This window comes from Loxodonta africana, chromosome Y (assembly GCF_030014295.1).
Source record: "Loxodonta africana isolate mLoxAfr1 chromosome Y, mLoxAfr1.hap2, whole genome shotgun sequence".
Classification (NCBI taxonomy): Eukaryota; Metazoa; Chordata; class Mammalia; order Proboscidea; family Elephantidae; genus Loxodonta; species Loxodonta africana.
The window spans coordinates 17,052,777-17,066,130 of record NC_087370.1 but is presented as its reverse complement, the minus strand read 5'-3'; the positions used below and the strand labels follow the sequence as shown (position 1 = coordinate 17,066,130).

Below are 13,354 nucleotides of genomic sequence, written 5' to 3'. Positions count from 1 at the left end.
ATCACTGCCATGTGCTTTTGTGTAGGACTGTCTATTGTTTGGGGGCTACAAAGGCAATGTTGTGTAGTTACCATAGAGACTAACCGAGTGCCAGAACCCATAGAGACTGCAAAGCCTAAATATTTACTGTATGCCTCTTTTTGAAAAAGCGTACTGATCCCCAACATAAAGAATTATGAGCTAGTAACAGGATTAAGGAGCACTGGTGGCACAGCGGTTAAGCACTCGGCTGCTAACTGAAAGGTTGGTGATTCGAACCCACCCAGCGGCTTCACAGGGGAGAAGACCCGATGATGTGCTTCCGTAAAACTTGGCTGCTAACTGAAAGGTTGCTGATTGGAACCCACCCAGCGGCTTCACAGGAGAGAAGACCCGATGATGTGCTCCCATAAAAATTACAGCATAGAAGGAAACCCTGTGGGGCAGTTCTACTCTGTTACATGGGATCAGTATGAGTTGGAATCGACTTGATGGCACACAACAATACAATGGCAGGGGATTAACTACTAAGAAGTAAAGAGAACTCTAAAGAGTATAAAACCCATTGCTGTGAAGTCGATTCCAACTCTTTGCGACCCTATAGGACAGAGTAGAACTGCCCCATAGGGTTTCCAAGGAGCACCTGGTGGATTTGAACTGCCGACCTTTTGGTTCGGAGCTTAATCACTGCACTGCCAGGCAGGACTCCCTAAAGAGTATAGGAGAGCAGATATAGGGAGCAGCCACTACCTCAAGGGGTGAGCCAGGGTACCTAGGGAAGGAATAGATTTGGACACCCCTTCCCCTCACACCTTTCCTGGAAGACAGATTCCGATCTTGCTGGAGTGGAGTGGCTGGGGCCCAATGGATGTGAAGAAGTTCACAGAGTGCCACGGGCCAGCTGGCAAGCAGGAAGCTGCCCCTGGTAAGCCAGTGAAACTCCCTGGGTAGCTGGCTGCACTGCTGGTGGAACTCATTGGCAAGCCTGCTGGGTGCCTGTGGAACTGGCTGGGAAGCCAACAGAGGGATCACTACTGGCTAGAATTTGCTGGGAAGCTGCCCGCTAGAGCGCCCGTGGAACTTGTTAGGAAGCCGCTGGGGCAAGTGTGAAACTTGATAAGAAGCTGGCCACGGAGTTAATACCACTGCGTGCCATGTCCCACAGGAGCGAGCAGCCAGGAGAGCATATTGGGATTAGGAAGGGAACCCCTTTCCTCCTCCAGTGTCCCTACAGCGCCCTTTACTGACAAAGCTTGACATCGTGCCAGATGGCCCAGGAGAAATGTCCGCAGGGTCCAGCTTCAGTATCACAAAGCAGGGCAATCAAGGGTGCGTTGAGAGTAGAGAGGCAATCATACGTTGCTAGCTGACACAGGAGACAGAATAGGTTGGTTGCGAATCTTTCTCCTTCTGGTTTGTAACGTCTCTGACATGCAGTGGTGTTCAGAAAATGTTCACTGAATGTCGCTCAGTTTCTTATGGGGATTCACCTCTGGTCTCAGTATTGGTGTGATGAGCAGGACTTTGCAGCATCCCGAGGCCCTGGATCCCGTGAGCTTTCCCCCCATCTCGGGAGGAAGCACACACCCGTTGGGCTTTATCCTGGCCTACCATGAAGCCCGTAAACCCTTGCCACCGCTTCCTTCATTGGCTTCCTTTCCAGGTGGTCTGGAGTCTGAGCTGCCACTCCCAAATCTTACTGTTGCTGGGTGCTGTGGAGCTCATAGTGACCCTACGTGACAGAGTAGAACTGCCCCATCGGGTTTCTTAGGCTGTAAACTTTATGGGAGCAGATTGTCAGGTCTTTTCTCACGCAGAGAAAGGAGCAGCTGGTAGGTTTGAACCACCAACCTTTAGGTTAGCAGCCTAGCACTTAACTGCTGTGCCAACAGGGCTCCTTTGCCACTTTCCATCGCCTGATGCAAATTCCATTCCCTGCCAGTTTCCCCGGACTTAGTTTCATCACATCTCTCCTTGGACAACGAGGTTAGCTTCTGATTGCTAATCCCAGCCTGCACCAACTTCCAGTCTTGTCCTTGTCTTTTGCTGCAAAGACCCTGATGGACTTTTCCCTCGATGATGTTCTTTGTCTGTGAACTGGTCACTCAGCTGTTGTCTCTCACACATCTGCTTGGCCTGGTTCTTTCCATTAACCTGGTTCTGTCCCCTTCTCAAGGCCACATCTGACCTTCCTTGCCTTGGTGCCACGTGGGACCCAGCCCTCATTTTAGGGAGGGGGAAAGGGGATGTAGGAGCATAGGTGGTGCAGTGGTTAAGTGCTCAACTGCTAACCAGAAGGTCAGCAGATAAAACCCACCAGCTCTCTGTGGGAGAAAGATGGCAGCCTGCCTCCTTAAAGATTAACCCATCAAAAAAAAAAAAAAAAAAATTGCCATCAAGTTGAGTTTGACTCATAGTGACCCTACAGGAACTGCCGATAGGGTTTCCAAGGAGTAGAACTGCCCCATAGGGTTTCCAAGGAGCAGCTGGTGGATTTGAACTGCCCATACTCTTAACCATTGCACCACCAGGGCTGCCTGTAAAGATTACAGTCTTGGAAACCCTATGGGGCAGCTCTTCTCTGTCCTATAGGGTTGCTATGAGATGGAATTGATTCAATGGCACACAACAGTAACAACAAAAAGGGAGTGTAAGGAACACTGGTGATAGTACTCTTAAGTGTTTGCAGGTAACCAAAAGGTTGGCAGTTGGAACCCACCCAGCGTCTCCGCAGGAGAAAGACCTGGCGATCTGCTCCTGTGAAGATTACAGCCTAGGACGTCCTGGGGGACAGTTCTCCTCTGTCACACGGGGTGGCTATGAGTCAGAATGGATTGAACAACAACAAAGGGGGTGCATTAGAATCTCCAAAGTGGGACTTTCTGTTCTTAAACACTGTACCAAATACGTCCTTGGTCATTCAGGTCCAAAGTACGTGAGGAGGGTCTTTTGGTTTGTTACTTTTTTTGTTGTTTTGTTTTATTATTTTTCTTAAAAAATTTTTTTAAGTCTCAACACATTTGGGTGGTGGTTTTCAATTACCTACAGGCTTCACTGTTTTCAGAGCAAAAAGCTGTGCTGGGTTGACCCTTCAGTGTGGGCGAGTTGCACTCTCAGGTGGTTTCACAATTGGACGCTTCTCCTGGATGAGTCAGTTGTCCTTTCTGGAGGTTCTGAGCTCAGACAGAATGAGCAGAATGGTTCAGTGAAGCGGATGAAGGAGGTGACTTCCCTTATTGTTCTGCCAACAAAAGGCGCTGTTACCAGATCTCTGGAGAGTGGGGATAGTCAGAACCCCCATGCATTGCCTGTGTGATCCACGGCTTTTGAAATAGGATTTTAGACTGGTGTTTTTTTCTTTGTTCTTCCTCCTTTCCTTTTGTTTTCTGGTAATTAACGATTTTCCGAATCTCTCGAGCTCAGACCCTCAGAGCCTCTTTAGCTGCCTTTCCTCTTGCCCTTGACACCCATCATTGATGATGTCCTTGGGTCTTTATCCCTCACTTCTGGAGTCCTTGCCTGCTGTAGTTCTCTCTGCCTGTATTCATTCAAATCCTTATTTCCACCTGTCTGGAGTACTTCAAAGGCTTCCTGTTGTTGCAGTTAGGCAAATTCCTACTCATAGCAACCCCATGTGACAGAGTAGAACTGCCCCATCAGATTTTCCACAGTGGCTGCTGCAGTGGGCTCAGATGTAACAAGGATCGTGAGGGTGGTGCAGGAACGGGCAGTGTTTCCTTCTGTTGTATATGAGTTGGAAGCAGCTCGATGGCACCTAACAACAACAATCTTTACAGGAGCGGATCACCAGGTCTTTTCTTTCACGGAGTCACTGGGTGGGTTCGAACCATCAACCTTTTGGTTAGCAGCAGAGCGATTAACCTTTCGCACCACTAGGCCTCCTTCAAAGGCTTCCTAAGTAGGTACTTGTCAGGGTTGTCTTCCTTGCTGTTCTGTTGTTCAGCCAGAGACATTCATTTCATGCAGAGCTGCAAGATTAATTTTCCCGAAGCCTTGCTTTAGCATTCGGTTCACTCCCCTGCTTTCTCCCCCTCTCCAGGCCCCCACTGCCTACAGGATACTGTCCAGATGCTGATTCAAGGTCAGGTTGCTAATCTCCCCCCTTTGGCCTTTATCTTCAAACACTCCTGGGCACACACTACACCCCGCAGGCTGACTCATTGCTCAGACGCGTCCCGCTTCCTGCTCCGGCCCCTTTCTTCAGTTGGTGCCTCTCTGTGAGCCTTCCCTGTCTGTCTGCCTTTTCAAGTTGTTCCTGTGGTCTTTGCATCTCCACCCAGCACGGAAGGGGAAGGGAACGTCACTCACACCTCACAGTCCTGCTACAGTGGATACCCATCCTTCAGGTGTGATCTTGTCCTCTGCTAGAATATCCTCAGGCTAGGTGGGTCTTCCTCCTTGATCATCTGTAGCCTGTTAGCTGGAGTATGGAAAAGCTTTGTTCCAAAAAAGACTATTGTGTATCTCTTCATTTCCCCGTGTGGGCCATTGTCTTCATTTCCATAAGAACAAGAAGGCATTCTGCGCCTGGTGGGACAATTAACTCTTAATCGAGGCCAGTTGTTGTTGTTGTTAGGGGGCCATCAAGTCATAGAAAACACATGTGACAGTAGAACTGCCCCACAGGGTTTTCTAGGTTTTGGTTAATCTTTATGGGGAGTCCTGGTGGTACAGTGGCGAAGAGCTCGCCTGCTAACCAAAAGTTCGGCGGTTTGAATCTACCAGCTGCTCCCTGGAGACCCTATGCTGTAGGGTCGCTATGAGTCAGAATGGAATTGATTTGACAGCCATGTTTTTTTTATTTTTTAATCTTTAAGGGAGCGGATTGCCTGGTCTTTCTTCCGCAGAGCCGCTGGGTGGGTTCAAACCACCAATCTTTCAGTTAGCAGCTGAGTGTTACATTGCACCACGAGGGTGCCTTAATTAAGGCCATAGAGTGAGTTTTTGATACCTTATACCAATGAATACCTAAAACAAAAACATCCGGCCTGCTGTACGAAGCACGATGCTTTCATCTGTAAGGACACATGGGACCTTCATCATGTGTATCAGCACAGACATACGTAATTGTGTCACCTTTATGTTAACCAGTAATACAGCGGAACGAGGCAGTGGTGGTTCTCACCTTCCATGCTTGAGACCCAGGTTCAAATCTGGCCAGTGCACCTCATGCATAGCCATCACCCGTCTGTCCTTGGGGGCTTGTGTGTTGCTGTGATGCTGAACAGTTACAGCGGAGCTTGCAGACTCAGACAGACCAGGAAGAAAGCCTGGTGATCTACTTCTGAAAACCAGCCAGTGCAAACCCTGTGGATCACAGCGGTTTGATCTTATTGTGCACAGGCTGGCCATAAGTCAGAGACCAACTCCATGGCCCCTAACAACAACTGGCTTTTTGCAAAGGGGCTCTTATGGTTTGGGGTAACAGACCTAGCATTTTTCCTGACTGCCGTGGTTCACGGCTCCCACGTTCTACAGACTTAGGCAACAGTCAAAAATAGTTATAATGCCAAGTGCTATCTTTGTCTTGTGATGCACAGGGGTTATTACAATGTTCACATCAAGATGTGAAAGTTTGTATCATACGCAATATACATTAGTGGTGCTGGCAGTCAAAGCCAAACAAACACACACACAAACAGTGCCATTGAGTCGATTCTGACTCTTAGCGACCCTATAGGACAGAGTAGAACTGCCCCACAGAGTTTCCAAGCCATGATCCTTTAAAAAAAATAGGTTTTCTTTTCACCAAGTTCAAGCCTAATGAATTCTACCTGCTAGAGAAGTTTGGTGGGGTAAGAGCCTGGAGTGGAGTTTTCTAAAGCTGCCTTTTCTCTTAGGACTACTTTCTCCATGAGCACAATGAATACCAAAGAGATGCTTGCTCTTGGTGAGGAGGAGAGTAAGAACAGAGGGGAAGAAAACCCAGCTTTATCTCCCAAACTAAAACAAGTCTTTGCTGGGAAATGCAGGTGGGGTGTGGCTAGGGGAAGGAAGAAGCTGTTTTGGAATGCAGCCTTCATTTCTAAGGAGAAGCTTTAAGAAACCCTTACAGCTGAGAAAAAAAAGTAACAAGAGGCCGTACTTCCTGGTGCAGGCAGCCAATGACAGCACCGTGAGGCAGTCTCTTAGGACTTGTTATACAGAGTTTGTGGGAGTGTGGGAGCCCTGGAAGCCCTGGTGGCATAGTGGTTAAGCAGTATGGCTGCTAACCAAAAGGTTGGCAGTTTGAATCCACCAGGTGCTCTCAGAAACCCTATGGGACAGTTCTACTCTGTTCTATACGGTCACTATGAGTTGGAATCGACTGGACGGCAATGGGTTTGGTTTTTTTCTTTGGTTGAGGTGGTGAGGTGGTGGTGCAGTGGTTAAGCGCTCAGCTTCTAACCGAAAGGTCAGCAGTTCGAACCCACCAACTGCTTCGCAGGAGAAAGATGTGGCAGTCTGCTTCTGTGAAGATTACAGCCTTGGAAACCCCACGGACCAGTTCTGCTCTGCCCTGAAGGATCTCTATGAGTTATGTGGGACTGGGGCTTCAGAGCCCACCCAGGCATACCCGTGGATACTGGGTCACCCTGAGGAACTGCTACCTTCAAAAACTGTTTGTCCAAACCCTGCAGGCAATTAGTCATACATTGCTTTTGCCTAAGGATTTTCCTGGATGATTGAATTCAAAGATATTCATGGTAGGGAGCAGGACAAACTTTTTTTTTTTTTATTTTAAATAACATTTTATTGTGTTTAAGGTGAAAGCTTACACAGCAAATGAGGTTCCCATTTAACAATTTCCACACAAATTATTCAGTGGCATTGGTTACATTTTTTAGTGTGTCATCATTCTCGGGACCCTGGTGGTGTAGCGGTTAAGTGTTTGGCAGCTAACCAGAAGGTCGGCAGTTGGAATCCACCAGCCGCTCCTTGGAAACCCTGCGGGGCAGTTCTGTTCTGTCATGTAGGGTCTCTACAAGTCGGAATCGACTTGATGGCAATGGGTTTGGTTTTCGTTTCTGTCATCATTCTCATTTGTTCTGTTCTGGTTGTACCATTTCTAGGAATCTAGTTTCTCTGCCCCCTTACCTTCTCATCTTTGCTTTAGAGTCATTTTTGACCATTTGGTCTCATATAAATGATTTTTTAAAGGAGCTCATTACTCACTGGTGATACTGTTTATTTTAGCCAATCTCTTATTTAGCTAAAAGGTGACCTCAAGAGATAATTTCAGTTCAAGGTTTAAAGAGTATCTCAGGGCGATAGTTTCAGGGAGTCTTTTAGTCTCAATCGGTCTAGTAAGTCTGGACTTTTTTAGGAATTTGAGTTCTGTTCCACATTATTCTCTCGTTCTACCAGGATTCATCTATTGTTGCCCTGATGGGAACTTTGGCAGTGGTAGCTGGGCACCATCTAGTTCTTCTAGTCTCAGGGTAGATGAGGCCATGGTTTGTGTAAACTGCTTGTCCTGTAAACTATGTTCTTCTCTGAGTCTTTGGTTTCCTTCTTTCTGTCTTGTTCCGGATGAGTAGAGACCAATAGGTGTATCTTAGATGGCCACTTGGAAACTTTTAAAATTTAGCACATATGCTAACTTTTCTAGTGGGTCTGGAATCTAGGGTGGTACAAATGGTAAACACACTAGGCTGCTCACTGAAAGGTTGGAGGTTTGAGTTCACTCAGGAGTGCCTAGGAAGAAATGCCTGGCTATCTACATCCAAAAAGTCAGCCCTTTGGAGCACAGTTCTACTCTGACACCCATGGGGTTGCCATGAGTTGGAGCTGACCCAGTGGTGACTGGCTTTATACTGGATCTAAATAGTTTTCATGTCTTTAGACCCTGAGGAATGCATAACCTTTTAAAGTCATAAACACGGTAGGGTTCTGGCCTTCGAAGTTTGTGATGCTACAACTATGCTCTGTACGTGTGCATTTTTGGACACTTCAAAATAAAAGCCAAATTAATATTTTCAAGCAGATGCCTTATTAGCCTGTGGCTGGCATTATTATTCTCAGAATCTTGTGGTTATGACCATTGTTTGATGTTTTGCTTTTATATGGCTTACCTGAGATGTTCGATTCTTCCCTTTTTTCTAAGTCAAGAACCGTGTAGATTGTATTTTCAGTTTATACGTTGTTTCCATTGACAGTAGAGTTGAAATTGCAAAGTATAGTCTGTAATCATAGAGGTCAGTGTTTAATTTTCTCACTTAAAAGAGATAAATGTGGATATAAATACGCTTAAATTATTTCTTCCTGTGCTTTCTTCTAAAGCAGATTTCCCAAACCAACAATGGCAAAGTATTGGGAGAAGTACCTACTATCAGAATGTACTTGAGAGAGTCTGATTTTTCCACCTATTTGTAGTAAATAAATTGTATGTCTTCATTTCTGGGGAAAGGGGTTATTATGTATTCTGAATACTGTTCTTTGTTGACACTTTAAAAGTTGTTGGAACAGCTTGTTAGGATGATTTGTTATTTCTCACTTAAGCCTTGAATCAGGAGCCTTGGTGGCATAGTGGTTAAGCACTTGGCTGCTAACCAAAAGGTCAACACTTCGAACCCACCCAGTGACTCCTAGGGAGGAAGACCTGTTGATCTGCTCTCGTAAAGATTACAGCGTTGGAAACCCTGTGGGGCAGCTCTGCTCTGTCCTGTAGGGTCGCTGTGAGTTGGAATTGACTCCACGGCATCGAGTTTTGATTTACTTTGGTTTAAGCCTTGAATTTATGCTTTTGATATAAGAGTTGCTTTTCTTTAAATTTTTTTTTTATAAATTACTGACTTGCACTGAGTGTCTGCCTTGGAGGTAAACTGTATTATTGCCCATTCATTGTAAATACAAGGGAAAGAGGAAAAAAGAAATCAGAATTCCATAGGGTTTGTCGCCATGGGATGCACATGGATAGAAAGCAGTTCTGTGATCTTTGAACAAGGGCGAACTCCTCAGAGTCAGAAAGTTACTAGAGGCAGAAAGTCTACAAAAGAAAGGGCCAACCCCTGGGCCTTGGGGCCTGCCTTGGGGTCCCTGGGCTCCTGGCACTGTGAAAAGCTTAAGGTGATTTGCCTCCTCGTCCCACTTTATTATTTTTGTTATTTTAGAAGCCAAATTCTTTTCCACACTGCCCACCTATTGTTATTTGGTTCAGAGTAGGGAGAGTAGGGAGAAAGGTCAGCCACACAGTCAGGCTTTCTGGCACCGATATGTAAATGGAGGGTGGAATACTCCAGTCAGAACTATTAGCAGTTGCCTGGGTACCTAACGGGAACCCTGGTGGTGCAGTAGTTAAGAGCTTGGCTGCTAAGGCTGCTAACCAAAGGGTCAACAGTTCGAATCTACCTGCTGCTCCTTGGAAACCCTGTGGGGCAGTTCTACTCTGTCCTGTAGGGTCGCTATGACTTGGAACTGATTCCACGACAACACGTTTGTTTTTTTGGGGGGAGCGGGGGCTCTTACCAGTAAGGCCTGCGGTTTGAACCCACCCAGTGGCTTTGCGGGAGAAAGCCCCAGCAATCTGCTCCAGCAAAGGTTATAGACTTGGAAACCCTATGGGGAAGTTCTGCTCTGTCACATGGAGTTGTTATGAGTTAGAATAGACTCGATGGCATGCAACGACAAAAATATGGAATACCGACATTTCCATACCTCTGGATTCATCCTCCTCCCAGAACGGGAGCCCTGCCAATGCTCAGACATTCCAGGGGCTCCTCCTGGTCCAGAGGACACCCCAGCCCCCAGCCCCTGATCTGATTTTACTCCTCTTTCCTTCCTCACCTAGGCCCCTTGTCCAGTTGGGTGTCTTTATGTAGGCCTGTGTCCTCAGAGTGCCTGGCCCCTAGGTGTCCGGCTGTCCTTTCCAGACAGCTTCAAGGACATACCTAGTGCCCCTGGCTCCCTGAACATCTTCCTTGAGCACCCACACCCCAAGGAGGCAAAACTTGTCACCAGCTCCTCAGACACTTCCACTCCTAGGTATGTATCTGGGAGAAATGGAAACATGTCCACACAAAAAACGCAGCTATTCATTGCAGCGTCATTGACAATAGTCAAAAAGTCCATCAACTGATGAATGAATAAACAAAGTCTGGTCTATTTATAAAAAACAAAAAAACAACTGCCTTTGAGTCAGTTCAGACTCATGGCGACCCTATGTGTCAGAGTCGAGCTGTACTCCATAGGCTTTTCCAGTGGCTTATCTTTTGGAAGTAGATTGCCAGGCCTTTGTCCCAAAGCGCCTCTGAGTGGATTAAAACTGCCAATCTTTTGACTCCTTGTCTATCCATATGGTAGACTATTACCTGACCATACAAAGGAATGAAGTTCTGGTACGTGTTGCAACATGGGTGAACGTAGCCAGTCCCAGCAGACTGCATATTGTACAAATCCATTTATATGAGCTGTCCAGAACGGGCAAATCCATAGGGACAGAAAATTGATGAATGGTTGCCAGGGGCTGGGGGGAAACTGGGAGGTGACTGCTGAGCCTGAGGTTTCCTTTAGGGGTGATGGAAATGTTCTCAAGTTGACTGTGGGGATGTTTGCACAACTCAGAATACACTAAGAGCGATTTGGGTTGTGTACTTTAAATGGGTGAATTATATGATACATGCATCAATTTTGCAGTAAAGCTGTTGCAGAAACAATCTAGGTATAAGATGATAAACACATGAGAAATAATTAGTAAGTAATACAGATGGTTGATAATTATTGTTTGGGTAAAGGAAATCTAGAAAATGAACCAATATCTTTGGATGTAATCCTTTCTGGTTGTGTGTGTCCCTTTGAACTCTATCTTTTTCCAAATTCGCTCTGTGTCATTGGAAAGGCAGACCAAAGCGAGAGGTACTGTAAGAGAAACAAAGATTTGGGGCATTCCTGCCCCTGCCCCTTGCCCCCTGCAGTCCCTGGGTGGTGCAAACGGTTAAATGCTTGACTACTAACTGAGAGATTGGTGGTTTGAACCCATCCAGAGGCGCCACGGAAGAAAGGCCTGGCGATCTGCTCCCAAAAGTCCAAACCAAAAGCCAAACCTGTTGCCACCTAGTCAGTTCCGCCTCATAGAGACCCTACAGGACAGAGTAGAGCGGCCCCACAGGGTTTCCAAGGGTGTAATCTTTTCAGAAGCAGACTCCCACACCTTTGTCCCACAGAACAGCTGTGGGTTTGAATTGCTGACCTTTTAGTTAGCTGTGGAGTGCCTAACCACTGAGCCACCAGGGCTCCTTCCCAAAGGTCACAGCCATTGGAAACCATATGGAATTCAGTTCTACTCTGCAGTACATGTGGTTGCCGTGAGTCAGAGTCAGCCTGATGGCAACTGGTTTGTCTTTTTTTATAAACACCCCCACCCCCACACACACGTGGAAGCAAGGTCACCCACCACTGTGCCATTCACCGGCCCAGATGTGATGTTTGGCTGTGGGGTCATCTGAAGCCGGGTGCATGAACGTGCCCAATTCGTGTGTCACGGGAGTGTTGTGTGCCGGCTGTGTTCTGGAGACTACCCTTGACTCGTCAGTCAGTCAGTCATCCCCAAGGCTGATGGGGCACGCTTGTTTGTTACAGATTGAAGAAGGAAGCAAAGCCGCGGCTGTGGACAAGTTACTGGCTGGAGACGAGATTGTTGGCATCAATGACATCGGGCTCTCGGGGTTCCGGCAGGAAGCCATCTGCCTGGTGAAGGGTTCCCACAAGACCTTGAAGCTGGTGGTAAAGAGGTAAGAGCTGTGTCTTGTCCGTGTTCACCAGACAGGCAGAAAGCCACCCTGTGAGCGCAGCCCGGCAGACATCCTGTGTCACTGGGTGACGCTGATTTGGGGCAGGGGGTATTTGTTCTTAGAATGACGTCTCTTGATCAAGGATGAATCCAGCACCAAAACCTCAAAAGATTCCTCATTTTATCAGTAGACAGATAGATAGGTGCCGTAGAGTTGACTGACTGACACAGCAGAACAAAACGTTGCCGGCCCCAGATCATCTTTATGATTGCTGACGTGTTGGAGTCCGTCCTTGTGGCTGTTGTGCTGGTCCGTCTTACCGAGGGTCTCCCTCAACCTCACTGGCCCTCTGCTTCACCAAACGTGATGTCTTCCTCTAGTCATTGATCCCTCCTGATGATGTGCCCAAAGCAAGTGAGTCGGATGGTGTTCTGTTGTGACCCATAAGATTTTCATTGTCTAATTTTTGTAAGTAGATTGCCAGGCCTCTCTTCCTAGTGCTAGTCTAGAAGCACCACTGAAACCTGCCCACCGTGGGTGACCCTGCTGGTATTTGAAATACCGGTGGCATAGCTTCCAGCGTCACAGCAACATGCCAGCCACCACAATATGACAAACTGACAGGTGGTGGTATTTTATTACTACTGACTATTTATTTTTTACTTAACACATGAGTTTGAATACTTATATCTTTTATTTAACAACATGTAGTTTATTCTCTTGGCACGGAGAAAACTCTCTGCTTATGTTTCTTATACAGCCACATGTTATTGCCTGCTGTTTTCACAAGGTGGCGTTTTCAGTCTGTATGCTAGGAAATAAGGACGATTGTTAAGTAGGCTTTTCAAAACCGGCTACAAGCTGTTTTTAGTGCCTGGCTGCTGTGTGGGGGAAGCACGCTGCCTAGTCCTATAAATTAGGTTGCTGGTAGGAATGTGGATGATTTTAAGAGATTCGAAAGCAAACTTAGGGAGGTGATGCCATTATGTATAGGAAGTAAAGTAGTATTCCTGGGCACCCCAAGGGTACTTGCCATTTGTTGTTTTCATGTAGAAATAATTTTCCACCTCGGTTTTCATAGTTAAATAATTAATAGTAAAGTGTTTACATGCATTTTTTTTTGCAGAATTAGTGTGCTCTTTCAAAGATTGGCTGTTAATTTTAAAAAATAAATGGACTCAAGCATTTTGTGTGGTTCTAGGACAAACTGGAAGATGTATTCCCCAAAGGACTTGATCTTTTTTAAAGTTTTGTCGAAAACAGTATCCAAGAAGCCATTTTAGAAATGAGGAAGGGAAAATCTGCCTTCTTTGCCACATCAGCAACCTCGTTTCTAAGTGGTACGTGCCATTCCTGGTGGCACAACTGCTAACTGAAAGGTCAGCGGTTAGAAGCTACTCAGAGGCTCTGCGGGAGAAAGGCTGGTGATCTGCTCCTGTTAAGGTTACAGCCTAGAAAACTCTGTGGGGGTGTCTTAGTCACCTAGTGCTGCTCTAACAGAAATGCCACAGGTGGAGGGCTTTGACAAAGAGAAGTTTATTCTCTCACAGTCCAGTAGACTACAAGTCTGAATTCAGGGTGCCAGCTCCGGGGGAAGGCTTTCTGTCTTTGTCGGCCCTGGAGGAAGGTCCTTGTCATCAGTCTTC

At 46.6% G+C, this 13,354-nt stretch overlaps 1 protein-coding gene across 1 annotated transcript in view; it reads left to right on the top strand.

Annotated features, from left to right (window-relative positions):
• The window catches only part of LOC135227219 (protein Shroom2-like), a 141,062-nt gene that overhangs the window by 65,720 nt on the left and 61,988 nt on the right, over positions 1–13,354 (top strand). Inside the window, exon 4 of the mRNA XM_064278771.1 lies at positions 11,557–11,708. Coding sequence (XP_064134841.1) covers positions 11,557–11,708 — 152 coding nt within the window. The remainder of the gene's footprint in view (positions 1–11,556; positions 11,709–13,354) is intronic.